Genomic DNA, 18424 nt, shown 5'->3' with positions numbered 1-18424 from the left:
GAGGTCTGTGTTCTCTTTCCACTGGTCTATCGTCTTTTTTTTTTTCCCGCTGTTTTATTAACTTCGCAACATGACCAACAAACTAGCCCAACTACACACCCTGTTGCAGTTCATGTTGCAATTGAAGTGTTGAAGGCAGTTATGATCAGAGGCCAGACCAATTGAAAAAAGAACTTGCAAAAATGTAATTGTTCTTAGGCATTTCTTGAATTTAATCTACCAATTTTAACGTTTTTAGCCTGAATTAAAAAAAAAAAGACTGCGTGAAAAAAGGGTGCCGCAAGCCCCGCCCACGTCGTCACTTGGTGCACTTGCCAAGGGCAGGCTGTCGTTGGCCCCGGTCGCAGCTCCACCAAACGAACTTGAAAGCAGGACTATTTCGAAATTTGATTTTATCGATTGCTTCATTATGCGAGTCAATAGCTGGAAAGTTAGCAGAACAGGCGTCCGCCACACCCACCTAGCTGCTGTGCCATCGCCAGAATTGCGGCGAGCATGACACTTTGATCTATGCCGTCATCAGGCGAAAATCGAGGAACCACTTTTGAGGACCCGCTAAACATACGAGCCGCGGAGACGTGCTCCGGGCACCATACTACTACAAAAACCCACGCTGCAGAAAAAAAACAAAAAAAACAGACGCTTTTTGTTTTTTAAATATAAAAATATATTTGACAATTATTTGTCTCATGTTTATAATGATTCGTAGATCTGCGAAGTTTCAAAGGCAACAACGTCGAGCTTTGTACCGTGTCTATGACTACCGCTGCGGCCACTCTGCCTGGAAAGGGGACACTCATTACCCTGTTCCAAATGACAGTGTGTGAAATACTGTATCACAAATATCACAGCAATGCAAATCAAACACTCCATAAAAAATATCTCCCCCCCCCCCCCCAAAAAAAAGAAAAAAGAATCGGCTCAGACAATTTAAAGTAGCAAAAACAGCGAGCTCTCTTGTCAAATCTTGAAATCCCTGGACAAGCTCACAACACAAGATGATGTGGACTAAGACTTTGCCAGAAAACGTAAGAGTGGAACAGATGAGCGCCACCTCAGAACTGCTTTGTTCATGGAGATAAAATAGAGGGGAAAACTACTCTGAATAAAATGCAGAACAAATAAGTATGTGGCTAGAGCCAAGCTTATCATACTAAATGTGCCGCTTCAATAAACCCTCCTTTCATTTCACACAATACCAAGCACTGGTATGGTAAGAAGGTGCTTCAGAGCACCCTGGCCCACTCCTGCTCTTTAAGCATTTCTTGGTTACAGATTTAACCACTCTGCCCCAAAAGACTGCCGAAACAGAAAAAAAGAGAGGTACAGCCTAAGTTTCAAGTGCAAAATACTCAGCGTCAATACTTGCACCAAGCAGGTTGGTGCACATCTTTAGCAGAAGACACTTAAATAAAGCAGTATTTACTACAATTCAGAATCAAACTCGCGCAATTCTTGTTCATGAAAAAAGTCATCACTTGTTTACATAAAATCTACAATATGCTGCTAGGGGAAGGAATATGATCGAATGCTGCATATTAAAATGCTAATGAAAGATGTGCGCCTCAATGGGTCATCTATGCACAGTACTTGAAAGTAAAATAAACCTTGCTCTCCAAAGCTGCTTGGGCAATCTTCGAGGACAAATGTGATATTGAAAACTTGCTCCACCTATAAATACCTGTTCAAAATGCAAGCGAAACACCCACCACCAATTGTCCACTTCTTCAAAGGCAGTTTTTAACTCTCGAATGACTAAGCTTGACCCACTGATGGTGGATTTCTGAAAGACTTGCTATTTTTGTTCAGCTCCTCTCTAAAATATTCCACCGTCTTCTTCAGGCCATCCTGCAGCTCAACCTGCGAATTGAAAACGTGACAATGTCAGTTATGTTGCTCAGCACAGTATCAATGTTAAAGGCTAGTCCGCACGCTTGTGCTCGACTGTGACTGAACGTAACAGTAGACACTCAGTGACTGAGTTGCAACGGCTTGTGACTGAATAGACGCAAGAACTGCAACCTATGGGGTAGTCTTGAATCATATTCGATTTGCATACAACTTCTTATCTTTTTAGGGATTAGTCTTTCACCGTGACATTGAAACAATTCTGACAGCGTGAAAAACTACAGTTTCTCTCAGACAGCGCATAGATTTAATCTCACAATTTCCGCACTATCTTCATGTCAGAAGCGTTTCCAGAGCCCCCGATATACAGTGCCAGTGCGCCAGTGCATTTACTAGATTTCTTTTGTCATAAGCAGCCGCAAGCTGTCATAATGCAGTCGGTCATGGCCAAAAGCAAATGTCTGGCTGGAATGCACTTTGAATTGAAGGGAACACAAAAACTAGCAAAGGGACTACTAGCCAATTCAGGACAGGAACGCCGACTCACCTTTGGTTCCCACTTGAGCTCGGTCTTTGCCCGCGTGATGTCAGGTCTTCTCCTCTGTGGATCGTCTTCCACTTTATCGGTATAAACAATCTTACTGGTTCCTCCTAGAAAGTGGATTTATGCTTCTTACTTATATTGGATAGCCAAAGTGAATAAAAAATGATACTTAGAAACTGTTGTTCATAGGCACCACACAGAGGTAGATCTGCGTGACGAGGGAGTGAAAGGAATCTGTCCTCTAAAACAAACCACTTAAGAAAATATTTTTTTCCTGAAAGTGTTTACTAGGAATTTGGTCACGCCTTTCGTTGTGCAGATACAGACTTACCTATGTTTTTTGTTTGATTTGGATAAAACAAATCATATGAAGGTTCAATTTCACCCTCTGTTTGTACTTCTAATGTAAGAAATGTGCTAAATCAGGGTGCCAATTTTCTTCAATAGGACATAACTTTTCCTGTGTTTCATTCTTTCAAAGAGTAACAAAGAGGTTTCACAATTATAAATGTTTCCTGATCTAGATTTATGCTGCTGTTCCCCAAGAAGGCCCCAGAAAGCATGCCACACCTTTTATATTATGCAAGGGAGTTAACCTAACACTGAAAATATAGTCCTCATTTCTACGCACAACAGAGAGAGAACATGTCTCGCCCAATGCATGAACTCTAGGTTAAAAAATCTAGCTTTCCCTTATGCCATACAGCCGAACCCGGTTATATCACACTCGGGTATTTCGAATTGTTGTTTATATCAAACTGTCCAAACATCCCCTTGGAAATCACATGTGATACTATAGGAGTATTGTCTTTATGTATCAAACTCTCATGGCGGGACACTCGATATAGCAAACGAAGCCTTGCTGCCCGCTTGAGTTGCGGATTGGCACAACGCCAAGCCAGCATACATGCGGTAAAAAAAAAAAAAAAGAAGTAGAGGATGGCAAAAGCAAGGGGAAGGGCACGTGCGCGCGTAGGGAGAGCAGGGAGTGTCCGCTGTCTGAACGGTAAACTGCACCCTTTCCCTAAGCACTGCTAATGCTGCCCCAAAATGAGCAAAAAAAAAACGATCTTAGGTAAGTTAAGTGTCGACGACAACGGTTGTGCAATTGCCCTTCCAACACCTTATCTTTGTTTACCTTTTTCTTTTGCCATTATTGCTTTGCCCGTTTATTTTTGCCTTTCTTTTTTTGCTGCCTGAATTTAGTGACTTTCTTTTTTGTTGCTTGCTTAAATTTATGCTTTGTTTTTATGAGTCTCGCTTTTTCGTTTTTCTTTCATTTTGTTTTAATTATTATTTTTGTGTTTTGTCGCCTATGCTGTGTGGAGGTCCCGTCCAGGCACGAGTGTAAGCACGGCGGTGCTCCCAGTCTCCGCCAACTACGGTCTACTGTATTTAGCGGCTCTTGGATGCTCTATTTGGTAGGCTCCCGCTTGTCGCGACCTTCGGTATTAGCAGAGACGCCAGGAAATTTCTACTAGAGCTTAATTTAACATATTTTTGTATATCAAATTTAATATATCAAACTATTTTACGATCCCCTTTATGTTCGATATATCCGGGTTCGACTGTAGTACTACATGTACACACCCCTAACAAATCTGACACTATTTCTAATAAATTTTCCACCTGCCTCTTTACGAAGAGAACACAGCAACTAGTCACCCATGCATCACAGCATCAAAAGCCCCCGAGAGAATACTGTGGACCAAGGAATGATCAAACAAAACAGCAATCGGGCAAGTGATCACCAGGTGGCTGTGTCTGTTGTAGGTCAAGGATAGCAGGAAAAGATCCTCCCACAAAGCCCTCCACTCTTTCCACTTTAGCAGAGCGAATGCTGGAGAGGAGGCAAGTGGAAAGGAGGAAACCACCAATCATGGCGAGCAGAGAGCTTCGTGGAAATGGCTGATTCTGCCAATATAAACCCGCAACAGTTTACAATCACGACACAATCATCTAGTTTGTGGTGAAAAAGGGGTCGAGCAGGCAAAGTGCAATGGGAGAAGAAGAGCAAGAGTGAGCACATTTATAATGCACGAGAAAAGCCTCCTCACCGACTAGAGTCTTGATGATCTTGGCAAAGTCCTCTATGGTGTGCTCGTGAGGGTTGCCCAGGTTCACCGGCTGCGTGTAGCTAGAGTTCATGAGGCTCACCAGGCCGTCGACCAAGTCGCTCACGTACTGGAAGGAGCGCGTCTGCTTGCCGCTGCCGTAAATCTGAAGGCAGGAGCACAAACTCATGTCTTGACATATCTAGCAACAAATATGTATACAAGGCTCCATAAGTCTGTTGAACTTACCATCGGTAAACTTTTGTAGAATGCAATCGCGATGTATGTGCACACGTGAGCGCAGTGCAAATACAGTCGTTATGCTTACAAAAAAAGTTAAGGCTCATTCACACGCTCGCGTTTGGGTGCGCTCGAGCACGACGCTTTCTCCTCTAACCGCTCACGATAGCACACACTGGCACACTTGCGCCATCTATCGGGTAACCCTGTAATTGTGTGCAACTGTGTGCCAAGGTGACGGCATGCTATGGCAGTGTGACAGCGATGTTTACAGAAATGCTGACCTCACTTTCGGTCAAATGCATTCTGCGTTAAAAAGGAGGAGAGCTTAAGGTTAGGCGGTGAGCGGGCTCCAAGCGCTGACGTACCGTAATGGGTTCGTTCTGCAGGGCCTGCAGGATGAAGTTGCTGACCACCCGGCCGTCGTTGGGGTGCATCCGGGGGCCGTACGTGTTGAACACTCGGGCCACGCGGATGTCCAGGTGTTCCTGAGTCGAGGAAATGAAAAGCTCCGAGATTACAAACGCAGAAAAGCTAAAGAAACAAGACGCGAGACTGTATTTTCCGGAGTCTCCAGGTGCGCACTCCCTCAACTGCTGCAGTCGTGAAAAAAGATGGCTCACGCATTCATAGTTGAGTGCGACCAACCGCGTTGCAACCACTCATAACCACTTAAGATGAGAGACCACCCCGTCGCCGCTTAACCGATACCTCTGAAACGTTTCCGATCTTCACACATTTCCTCACTGTTTTACAGAATGCTCTTTCACCAAGAGTCCGACCTAATTTTGATAGTGTTACGAGCGACCAATTCTCATAGATAGTGCATCGATTTGATCTCGGAAAAACAAGTGCAACACTCTTTGTCTACAACCTGTCACCAACTATAATTACATGCAGATCGAAAGTGCTCCAGGGCTAGCTGGTACCGGTGTGCCAGTGCGAGTGTATCTCAAAACGTCCCATTCGCATTTGAACCGTGCACATTTCGACCCCTTCTCATTTGGTCTTTCTCGTTTGAACCTTCTCATAAGATCCGAATCGTGTTTTTACAACTAAACCCATTCTCATTTCGCCCGTTCGCGCTACGACCGAATGACACTAGTTCGGCATGCTTCTAACGTCATTATGCCTTCGCGGCTTTGTTGATGAGCCTTACCTTAGTTGGACCCCCAACAGACCATCAGATATATGTTATGTGTAGAGGTACGCACTGAGAATCATACATTGACGCCTGCTTGCCTTCCTCTAAGCAAACAAGAAAAAAAAGCGATGAAAATTTAATTTGGAAACTTTGTTTGAACAGAAATAGCATATATATTAGCAGTGGTTCTCAACCATTGATGTTTCGCAGACGCCTTGTAGAAAGGCGGAGATGATGCAGGACCCCGTTCGGGGTGAGGGGCATAGAAAGGTATAGGTTAGCATGATAATGATTTAATAAATGGATATAACTAATTGCTAGTGTAAAGTAGACTTATCTCATGGATATACACATGAGAGTACTCTCCCGAAAATTGGAACGTTTCTTTTCAATGTGAAGAAAGACAACTAATATTGCCGTGCCTGACTGATAAGACAGGGCTTTGCGGACCCCTAGGATGTCTTCGCAGACCCCCTTTTGAGAACCACTGCATTATAGAAGTGGTGGCATTGTCCCAAGTCGAAAGACCTCAAACAACGTGACATTTCGGAATATGATCTGGCTGCGATAAATAGCTTTGTCAGCTAGTAGCTTTTCACGACGACCTCGACGCACTGCTAAAATCCTTAGCAGAGAGAGTATGCCTCTAGTGTGGCATGCGCGCACATACACACACACGCGCGCGCACACACACACACACACACACACACACACACACACACACACACACACACACACACATGCGCTCACACACACACACACACAAAGTATATCAATATATTAATATTACCCTAAAAAACAATTTTTGTATAGAAAGAGTCAAGTGCGATGGGTCATAGCGAGATATTTTTGAGAATGGCTGTTTTGAAAAGGGCCCGGTGAAAAGGGCGAAACGAGAACGGCCAAATGAGGAGGGTTGGAATGCGAAAGACGAAACGGGAAAGGGCCAAATACGACGGGTCAAAGCGAGAAGATCCTTTTGAGAATGGTTGTTTTGAGAAGGGCCAAGTGAGAAGGTCGAAACGAGAACAGGCTCAAATGATAACCACCCTGCCAGTGCGTGTAGTAACCAACAAGAAGTGGCTGCAACGCAGTTGCAACCAGTCAGAAGTTTTATGCACACAACACAGTACTCACTAGAGAAACAGCTACAACGTTTATGAGCCCTGTGTATATTGCGAAGCTCGCCAAGCTCACGCAGGAAATCATTGAGTTCAATCTAGCTAAGAAATGTAGTGGATGACAAGGTCAAGAAAACCCTCCTCTACAACAAAGCAACCTGCACCAAACCTTGCGTATGTAAAACGCAACAGCATCCCGGAGCCAACGGCACTTTCCAGCACAAGTGCTGTCGACACTGCAACACTAGCTGTGTTCGATTTACTTGCACCTCCTGCACCAGTGTAGAAAAGTCTAGGGCGGTGTACTTCTGGTCGTATCTCAATACACATACCGGAAGTAGACTGCCCTACACTTGAACGCGACTACTGTTGGCGCTGGTGCTTACGTCAGTCTTCTGTCGGTCGTGACGGCAGACTATATACGTGCTCCGCCGAAGAGCAGGCACACATACCCCACTCATAAATGACACGCATGTTACTTCTATGCGAATATGGCACCTGGAAAGTGGAGAACACGTTTGTTAAGTGTGCCAAATTCTGCTTCAGCCTGAGCTCCAAGAAATCTGGATGCAACCCCTTTATCTCCGTGCCCACCTGCTTCTGGTAGGCGTAGCAGAGGGATTCAGCCACCCTCTTGCCCTCGTCGTAGCAGGACCTGGGGCCGATAGGGTTCACATGGCCCCAGTAGTCCTCATGCTGGGGGTGCACCTCGGGGTCCCCGTACACCTCGGACGTCGAAGTGATCAGTAGGCGGGCGCCTACGCGCCTCGCCAGTCCTGTGGGCACATACGCATGCAGTTGGTTAGATTGTTTCACATCCATCTGCCATGCTACTACGGTCATGAACAGGGTGAGAGGGGCGCCTCTTCCCGTCGCCCGGCCTCCACCACAAGCTTTTTGCCTTCCGTCTTACTTTGGCTGCGTGTGCATGTTTGAAGCTCATGAGTTGTCGGAGTGTTATCAAAGGTGGTAAGGTCGCGCTGGAGGCGAGATAGCTGAAAGATCTCCCTGCCATCCTCATCCTGTCTTCTCTTCCCAAAGGTATGCCTACTGCCCACACTGACACAGTTCAATCCACTTGTAACGATACCACGTAAAACAATGTGACTGCTTATAATAATCAGTTTCTGGAGTTTCTAGTCCAGATACAATGAAAATTGGATATATCAATTGAATTTTAGGATTGTCTCATTAACGATATAAGTGGATTGCACTGTAAAAACAAAGTGCATGAAAGTAAACTCCATTCTTTTCCTGAGCTTCCGTTTCATATGTCTAAACAAAGCCCATCACCGATTGAGTTAAATTGTTTCAGTGAGCATGACAATACAGAATCTAAAACTAAATGGCTAACAAACAAAGTGAACTGATTCCAGCTAAAGAATAAATATTCGAATGAAGAGCAGAGACCAGATCCCTTTCACACTTGGCATGAACTAACTGGTGATATACCGGCTACCACTTGGTCAGGACCAGATTCATCACAATTTTAGAAAGGTCCCAACATCAGAAACAACCTCACTGGTCTCTACTAGCAGACGTGTGTGCGAAAATTATGGCGCTGTGTTCAGACATACAGCCGGCCAAATTGGAGTTTTTAAGAGATGGTTGTGGATACCCAGCTAAAAATTCCCATTAAATCCAACTGGAATTCCAGCTGGTTTTAACTGGAACCAATTGGTTTTAGTGGGTTCCTACTGGAAGCACACTCACCAATGGGTCTCACCAATGGGTCTCACCAATTGAAATTATTTTTCCAGTTGGAACCTGAATAGGTTCCAAATGGCTCCCATTGATTCCCATTGGCAGTGACCAATTGGTACCAATAGGAAAATTCCAATTGGAGCTTAACGAAAATTTTCACCTTAATGGGAATTTTCAGCACCTGTCTGAAACTTGGAACTAAGTGCTCATTCACAAAAAAGGGACCATCATTATTTAGGGCATAGTCACCATTTCCATCACCCCCAGGCATGCCATTTGAGCCACAAGCTAAGCTTAGATAAAATCGCCCTTCAACTTACCGAGCATGTTGATCGTGCCCAAGGTATTTGTCTTGATTGTCTTGACAGGGTTCAGCATGTAATGAGGAGGTGAAGCGGGCGATGCCAGGTTATAGATGAAGTCCACTGTAACACAGTTCGTCTTTTGTTTTATTCAATTCATATTTTAAAAAAAATAAAAAAAATGGCGTTTTGCAATTTATTTTTGTAACTTTACATTGAGCACTTTGCCTTTGCTACCGAAACTGAGACTAGGCTAAGGGCAGTTTCAAGACCTTATCTAAGCAATGAATTGCCTGGTATCATACTAGCAAAGGCAGACTCAAAGGAGGCTTAGAAAAAAATAGAATACTGTAAACGACAGTACTCTATTCAGTTCGCAGGCTTAGTATACATGAGTGTTAATGTTTGAGATATCATGCAGGAATTAAATTATTTGTTGGGGGTAAACCGATCAATCGGCCGTCAATATGGGCTCCACATTTGTACCATTGAGTTTTTCACAATTGTTTTTTATCAAACAGGGTTCTGACTCCACAAACAAGAACAGATAGAACATTCAAATATAAAACAAATATTAGGCACGCATGTTAGTCTTCTGCATTGAAAGTAATTTAACATTAATAAGCTCACATTTCTTTATGCTTCACTCTCTTTCTAAAAGTATCGGATGTATTTCCCTTTGCAATCCTTCATGAGCAGCATGGCCATCAATGTCGACACCAACAGCAAAGATGTAAAAGTAATTGGATTGTGTGTTTGTTTAGGCGGCAGGGAGTTAGTCATCCGGCATCTGGCGTTTCCTCTTTTGATGAGAAATTTAGCCAGTGCAGTACGACTGCTAGCCCCTCCTGGGGGTCTTCAATGCGCCTCACGCAGTAGTGATTATGCAAATGCATGCTGGTGTGATGCTGATCCAGAACAAAAGGGGCAGTGTGAGTGGTTGCTCAACGTGCTCCGAGTTTCAGCGCAATAACGCCACTCAACCTCCGATACCCCCTTGAAGTGCTTGTAAGAATACATAACAATATCTGTGCTCATGCCAAAATTGTAGATAAGAAAAGCAAAAATGTCCATTGAAGCACTTTTCTCATGTACAACTCTAGCATGAGTGCAAATATGTTTACACATTTTTACAAGATTTAGAGACACTTCTGTTACAGAAGAAATCAAAGCACTTTCAAACCTCCACACCGGCACATAACCATTCACTACATGGACATGAAAAGCTGGTCTGGAGCACAACTCGGGGGCCACGTCTGCTCCTGACTCACCCTCGATGAAGAAAGGGTTGACAATGTCGTGGTGGATGAGCTCAAAGTTGTGGTGTCCTAACCAGTGCTCAATGTTGCGCTTGCTGCCAGTGAAGAAGTTGTCCAGCACCGTGACTTGGTGACCCTGTTGCATCAGCACATCCACCAGGTGACTGCCCACGAAGCCAGCGCCTCCGGCCACCTGTCGGGAACAGTGTCGTTCGCATGTGCCCTCAAACAAAAGCGTTACTGTCGAGACCGGTTATAACGAAGTCAACGAAATCGGAAATCACTTCACTATATCTGCTATTTCGTAATGACTGACTTCAATTAACGAAGTGCAAAAGGGAATGGGAAATCGTGATCGCTTTGCTGTAGCCGCTTTTTCGTTAATACCAACTTTATTATAACCGGTCTTGGCAGTGTCTTGTGAATCTGCTCTCCTATTTGGATCAGCCGCAGTCAAACTGATTGTAAATAAATTACAGTAAACAAAATACTGTTGCAAGTCCATAGGCTGCCACCTTGTAAGTTATAGATAGGGTTCGGAGTTTTCGGTTTTAATCAATAAAAGTATGCCGAATCCATTTTTGGAAATTCGGTCCGAAAAAGGTCTGTTTTTAGGTTTGGCGTTTCCGGTATAAACCGATAAAAGTAAGCTGAATCCACTCTCTAAAATTTTATTTTGACCGAAAATGGTCAGTTTTTTTAGAGTTGCATCGAGATGGGCGGGGGGAGCGTGGAGGTGGGAAGGGGCCCTCTTTCAAGGTTCAACATCCAACAAAAGAGGTTTTGGATTGTCCTTCGCAAGACATCTGCGTCCTTTCTGTGATCGGGCTTAGTGTATCAAGTTCCCGGTCCTAAAAAAAAAGTTTGGGTGTGGGCTAGTATAAGGTTTTTAGCTTCATGCAAGATCTGCAGCCAGAGTTTAGTGAGTACACGAAATATGTTGTGCTTCAAGGCGTCGCACCATGTCTTTATTAGTAGTCCCATTTGGTTGACTGGCCGATTTTGGATCAGACAGCGCTTCATCTCCTAAGCCTGCCAGAGTCCAGTGTTATTCTTGAGAGGGCATTCTCCAAGGCCAGGGTCATTAACAGGAAAGAATGAGCGTGGATCAACGGGGAGAACCTGAGAAAGTATGTATATGTGTTTACTATAATAAGATCACGTAATCCTGATGTACAGAAGGTGAAGCTGCATGTTTTTAGGGCACTGACTTGCTTGTACTTCCGTGTTTCTTTTTTTTTTTTTTTTTACAGTTGCACATATTTGCCAAATAAAATGTCAATGTACTTTTTTTTTTTTTTTTTTTTTCAATGTATTTGTGCTGTTATTTCTTGAGGGATCACGAATATCAGAGTTACAAGGATCATCTGATCCACTGTCCAATAATGTTTCTTTCATATTCACAAAAAAAAAAAGGTAAACTTTTGTAGGCATAAATATACACCGAAAAAAAAAAAAAAAAAAAAACGAAAACTGAATCTTAAAATAAACACCAAAAAAAGTATGCTGAATTTTGAAAAAAAAATAAAAACCGAAAATGCGGAACCCTAATTATAGATAGTGTTCAGCATTTTCGGTGTATACTGATAAACCTCGAAAATCAACCTCTAAACTGGTTTTATTAGAATATGAGAAAACCGGCAAACCCCAAATCGGAGCTGTCCCTGAACGGGAAAAACAGGATAGATGGATGGTAATGGCTGTACCTTTTATAACAAACTTTGCGGAAAAAACACTTTATCTACAGTTTCATTCCGTTGTTGACCTAGGACAGCTGCATTGAACTGTTTGTAAAGCTGCTTTCTTTCTTCAGTCCTTTCATTTATTAGTGCCAAGACGTGTTCAAGGAGTCGTACGCAAGTTCCTCGGAGGTTGGGGAATCCCATCCTTGTGTCACGTTTTTGTTCGAGATAAGCTTTAGATGAACACCAATGTTTTTGTTTGGCACTGAAAATAGGCACCAGAGAACCAATGTAAATTCCCGAAATATCATATTGAAGCATATAGGTGTTTGTTTTCCACTAGACCTATACGCAACTAGAATAACCATCTGCAGAATATTGTGTCGATAGACGGTCCCATGGGAATTTGCAAATATGCCATTTCAAATTTATGTATCTTTTAAATATGTTGTTTTGTTCTTGTTCTCATTGCAAGAGGTGATAACTAGTGTTGACTGTTTGGGTTTAATTTTCTCTTTGCACTATAAAAGTGAAGAGTGTTTAATTTTTTTTATTGATTTTACACACTTATTGTAGGTCTAATGGGTGGTATTGTTCCGGTTATTTTTTGCTCCCTATTGTATATTTTATATAAACTTGTAACATGTGAAACTTGAGCATGTGAAATTCTACCCCATACCGGTCACAGCTCCTATTAGGGGTAGACAGTATTCATAAATAAATAAATATTTAATAGAATAAATTTGTAAAATAAAAACTTATAAACATAAAATTAGTCACTGACATTTTCCGAGCACGTCAATTCAACTTGATGTTGAAACCTCAATCATGTTTCAATGTCGAGCTGATGCATGACGACATTTCAAGAAGCAATGTTCGAGCTGGGATCAAATATTGCCCACCCTCCCTTTCCGGTGCTCCCTTTCCCACTTTTCCTCTTCTCGTTCAAAGCTCTTCCACAGCAGCTGGTCTCATTCATTGCAATTAACCGCAGTTGGAATGAGCGTCACATCCTTTGGATCTGTTTCACATATTTGTTCTTTAATATAGTCGCTCAATGTTTCGCTAGCACAATTGAAGGGAAAAATAGAACATGGAATACCTTCTTAAAATTCAAGTAAACTAGCATGCTGCGCCATTTGCGAAATTCAACCTCTACATTCTTCTGCCTTGCTGCACAGTACTCGCTGCACCGAAAAACTGGGACGCAGCTGGAGCATGCTTCTCATTCACTCCGGCTTGCTCGCCATTTCAGAATCCACTTACGTGTACATGTTTCGTTTTTTCTCGTCCCGGTGTCGTTTAATACATAGCAGTGCAGTTGAATCAAGATCTCTTTCCAGTTCTCATGGTCAAATGAAGCATAGCACTATGGTATTCTTCGTACCCTGATTTTCTACCTTTCGTTCTTAAACTTGCACAAAAAAAAAGTTCTCCTATTCTTACATCATGAATGTGAATAAAGCTATGCTCAACTTTAGTGTCAAAGCAATTATGGAAAACACAAGAAAGTAGAGACACAGAGACACGCCAGGTGACATGGGCGTGCAGTTGTTGGCTCCACCTAATCTGGAGATATATCACTGCCTTTGAAGGCGGCCTACAAAACACTATCTGTAAAAAATCAGTACCATTCTGGTTCCTAGTAACGTTCCCACCCAGAAACAAAGCCCTTCAACAATCACTCTGCTTTAAAAATTTTCACATATGATCGAGGAAACTGACCAAAAAAAAAAAAAAAAATCCTTTTCTCAAACTATTTTTTTTTTTTTTTTCAATCATGATATCTTGCACATTCGACTTTAGCTAATGTTTAGGATATTACATCGGGACCAACCTCCACAACAGAGAAGAAGAAGAAAACCTCCATGCTAGTGTGGCGAGCTTTTAATTTAATAATTTTTTGGAAGGCCTAAAGAGGGACTAGCACTCGCATCCGACTTTGTCCTCTCCACTTCACCAACTCCGCTCCCAGGTTCAGTTTTTAACAAAACAATGAATGGCCCGAAGTGATAGGGCCAAAGTATTCTGTGTCCGAGCACAGCCCCAGCTGACCTCCTTAAAATTACGGGACTGCCTGATGTACTGGTGATGAATTCTGTTAATAAACGAAGGAGTGGTTGTAGCAGTTATCACCGAGGGCTCAGAGAAGCGTCAATACACACTACAATCCGGCTACAGCTACACATCTGCAGGAATAGTCGATGAAGGCGCAGCATAGGTTGGTCACGAAGGCTTACGAGTCATGGTTTTCGAGTACATAATCAATATAAACTGCACATCAGCACAATGATTGGATCATTTGTGAACCCATTATTGTGTGTTCTACCTCACATTATGCTCATGCTGAACAGAGTGGAGCACATCAAAATATTGTTTCCGAAATGTTGACATTTTGCACAATTTGTTTGTGCGACCCACCGTTCACGAAAATTAGGTCCTTGCAAAAAATTAAGTTGTTTACGATATTTACTTTTGTTAAGCATTTGAAACCCATAGAAAAAGTACTGGAGAATGCACACAATCGCCAAACATCACCAGATTCCAAGTTTTCCAACAACTACTGCCAAGACAATAGAACAGTTATGTGAGTGGATGCACATGTTCGAAGCAGATGGGAGACAGTGGAATTTGCCACACTGAGCCTTATCAGTTCAGCTGAGCGGTTCGGCCAGTAACAATCAACAACAAGCTCGCAAAAACAGCCCTCTTTTGCACACATTATACTTCCCTGAACATGGGCTCGTTGACACACCACTTTTCTGGCAAATGCCTAAAACTAAAGGGAAAAATATATTGTGACAAACAGTGCCACCAAAATAAAAAGTACAAAACAAAAAACCCTGCCATTTCAAACATTAATGTTTCATTCCCTCAACCTCATTGCTGGAATACTGCATGCAGATGGTGTCATCCAGGGTTCCGGTGCATTGCCCGTTAAAAATTCTAAGGTCCCGAATTTATGCAACTCTAGGCAGCTGCCTTGTCTACTCAGATGTCACTCATGGCTACGCTGTACCATACTTTTACATTTTGTAGCGCTGTCCTTTGCTGCTGAGAGAGGGCAAGGGGCATTGTCAAGGTCCACTGAAACATTTATCTAGCAGGATGTGTTATATGGCCCGGCCACTCCTAGTTTCCTGCAACAGGCTCCTATAACAAAAGAGTATCGCACTGGGCCAGTAGCGTATCCAGGAAGATTTTGGAGGGGTGAGGGCTTGCATGTTCATGACTTGGGATGCAGGGGGGGGGGGGGGGGGGGGGTCAATATGCAGGTGTATATTATAGGGCCCGCTGGGTTTTGGGGGAGGGGCTAAAGCCTCATAAGACTCCCCCCTGGCTAAGCCACTGCACAGGGTACAAAATAGACGAGAGCGCCGCGGCAGTTTTCGGCTGGAACCCGTGCTCTCAGCTATTAAAATTGGGTTCCAGCCAAACACTGACATGGCACTCACGTCCAATCGGTGCCCCACACTGGCCTCTGGAGGGTGACATAAAAAATTTAACAGTAATAGTACAGTACATTTAGGTCTTCAGCAAGCATGCTCGCGCATATGATAGAAAAAAAAAACAAGCATATTTTTCAGAAGAATTGGAGACTCAAAATAGCAGGGCCAGCTGGAGTATGCAACTGCAAGAGACACAGTTGTGACGGCAGTAACATACCAGTATGCGCTTCTTGTCACGGTAGTCTAGCTGCCGCACCAGAGGGAAGTCCTTGGGAGCAGTGTTCTCCAGCTTCTTAATGCGTGCCTCCAGGTCTCTCAGCTTGCTTTCCATTGAGGCTATGATTGCGTCCTTGGGGTTCAGATGTTTACCGGAAGGTTGCTGATGCCTGTTAGAAAAGGATCCCCCTCAAGCCACTGTTGCCATCATTCCTTCATACCCATGGAATGAGCCCCACAAGGTTTTTAGTCACATTCCCATTTAGATGCAAAAACAATAAAATCTTATGAGGACTGTCAAGTCCATTAGAACACCTATGTATCTGCACAAGACAAACAATGAGCGTCACTGATTGGAAGTCTCCTCAGAAGAGAGCAAATATGACTTGGAGATTTGTCTGCTGAAGTCATATGCTACAGGTGAATACACTGCAATGTAGAACCTGCATATGACTATGTTTCTTAGCAAAACATCAAGTGGACATCTGAGGCTTCACGAAACATCCCTTCTCTTAGATATCCTCTACCAACATCCGATATATGCATGCTTTGTTTTGAAGTTTCCATATTGAAACATTTCTAAAAGGCTGCATTCCTCCAGCTATTTTTGTTTGGCCTGCAGAAGCAGCTTCCAGATTTCTGGAGAATGAATCTTGACAGATACATAAGCGCATCAACTGGCACAGATGAAGCCGGAGAGGTAACAAAAACATGAACAGTGCAATCCACTTATAACGATACCACATAGAAAGATGTAGCGCTCATAACTATCAGCTTCTAGACAAGAAAAAATCAATTTCTAATCTAGACACTAAGACAATCGGTTATAACGATCGAATTTTCGGGTTTTCTCATTATCGTTTTTTTTTGTTTAATAGAAATAGTAATAGTTATAAGGGGATTGCACTGTAACGGTAAAATAAGCTTGCTAATTAATGAACTAGAAAATGTATTTAAAAAATGCTATATATTTTTAATGTTCATTTCCTGCACTTCTCGACAGATTTTAAAACAGAATAGTGAGCAAGTTCCCTCTGCCAGATCTTTGTAGACTACAATAATCGACGTTCACCCTAACCGTTGCTCCACTAATTTTACATATTCACGGCCCCACTGAAACAAGCTCTTAACTGCACAACGCTATTATTACTCCGTCAAATCCTGCTGCTCTCCCATCTTTAGATTGTTAACCATGTTGAAATTAACCTGAGACTGGGGTAGAGAAGAAGCATCAAAGCGTAGAAGGGACAAAAAATAGACAGGACGACGTCTCAAACTCAGCTCAACGTCGTCCTGTCTATTTTCTGTCCCTTCTAAGTTTTGATGATTCTTCTCTACCCTAGTCTCAGGTTAATTTCAACATGGTTAATATTCACCAGCTCGCCTGCACCCTTACAATTTTTTCTTTAGATTGTATTTGAATAGTCATAACAACCAAGACCACGGACATACCAAATGGTGTAGCCGGAAAGAAATGCAAAACTGCGATGGACAAAATGTTTCAAAGCTCAAAAACCACGTCTAAACAGGGAGGCACACCGACTGAAAATGTCGCGTGGATGTTTGCGCACCAATGCCGCGCGCGCTAAGCCGCATACCTCGTGACGTGGCTCAGACTAGCGGCGTGTGGTACAGGCACTGCTGGGACCAACTGTGAGGCGACGAGCTGCCGGTAGCTCAAAACAACTGCAACAGAGAGGGAAATCGGAGCGACCGGCGTAAAGTGGGAGACGCAGACATGTGCAGCGTACCGAGGGGGATGGGACCTTCACCTCAATTGATTGCGGGGAGCGGCCAACCGCAGAAAGATCCCACCCATCCCTAACCCTTAGCCCCTCCCAGCCAATCAGTGAAGTGACTCCACCCAACCCACAAAAAAACAAAACAAAAATAACGAAAAAGTCATTTTTACGGAGGAACTGGCATTGACGAGAAGAAAAATGTCAGTGTCAGTCGTGTCATCAGAGCACCAAACAAATCATTCCATTACTTCTCCTTCTTTATTATCATTATTAATGGGATCAGGATGGACACTGCGTTCTTTTGAAGTTGGCATGTTCTTCGAAACGCGGTTAACATTACTTTAGTGCAGTAAACGTAATTTGCTGTGATATTTTTGCTTGCTGTGGACGTGTTCTACGCACGCAGCATTTGAGGAGTCACTTTGAGGACTGGAGACTTTCGGAGGATTAAAAATGGTTCGGGAGCTTACCTACTATCATCATCACGAGGCATCCTCCTAGCAAAATTGCGGTCATTCTTTGTGTCACCGGAAAAAACATAATGTTCTACGGCCGCGCGATCGAGCCAATGCGCTCCATGTGTCGAAGCGTCAGTGCGTCGCATTCGCACTGTGCTACATGTCACGCGAGACCGTATGCCCCTGCTGGCAAGAGAGCGAGTTCAGGCCACACGGCTCGCTAGATTAAGTGGAAGCATGATTTGACCTAGAATCTGTTCGATTAGTCCTTGATCAGAACGAACGCTCTGAACAAATGCCACAACAAAACGACGCGGACATTTAAATACCGTGTTGCCAGCATGGACCTGGTGTTTCGCCGATTCCAGCGGCTTGCAGAAAAAGTCACACTGACACCCACAATTTGTTTTCATTAAGGTTTTTTTATGCAATTTATTATGGTAATAGAAGACTACCCGAATAATATTTTGCTACAGTGTCACGTATAGTTTAAATAAAGTAAAAAAAAAAAAACCCCAACTGCATACCAAAACCGAAACTGGACAGGAGAAAGCTGGTATAAACGAGCAAGTAAAATATGAATACTTAAAATCGAAAGAACAAAAGGCGGAGGACAAGCACAGAACCAACGTTACTGGAACAAGCTCCAGTAACGTTGCAC

General features: G+C 43.2%; 1 protein-coding gene across 1 annotated transcript; it reads right to left on the bottom strand.

The window, feature by feature from the left end:
* Positions 1-1406: 1406 nt before the first annotated feature.
* On the bottom strand, positions 1407-18104 carry LOC120838195 (UDP-glucuronic acid decarboxylase 1). The gene is made up of 10 exons (XM_040208000.3): positions 17776-18104; positions 17162-17249; positions 15565-15733; positions 10229-10409; positions 8976-9080; positions 7546-7727; positions 5055-5174; positions 4450-4612; positions 2396-2499; positions 1407-1860 (listed from the first exon to the last, which is right to left on the bottom strand). The coding sequence occupies exons 1-10, from the start codon at positions 17843-17845 to the stop codon at positions 1756-1758; spliced, it is 1287 nt and encodes a 428-aa protein (XP_040063934.1). The 5' UTR covers positions 17846-18104; the 3' UTR covers positions 1407-1755.
* Positions 18105-18424: the final 320 nt, after the last annotated feature.

Source organism: Ixodes scapularis, unplaced genomic scaffold (genome assembly GCF_016920785.2).
Source record: "Ixodes scapularis isolate PalLabHiFi unplaced genomic scaffold, ASM1692078v2 PGA_scaffold5__190_contigs__length_132052651, whole genome shotgun sequence".
Lineage (NCBI taxonomy): Eukaryota > Metazoa > Arthropoda > Arachnida > Ixodida > Ixodidae > Ixodes > Ixodes scapularis.
This window is presented reverse-complemented; position numbering and strand designations above follow the sequence as displayed.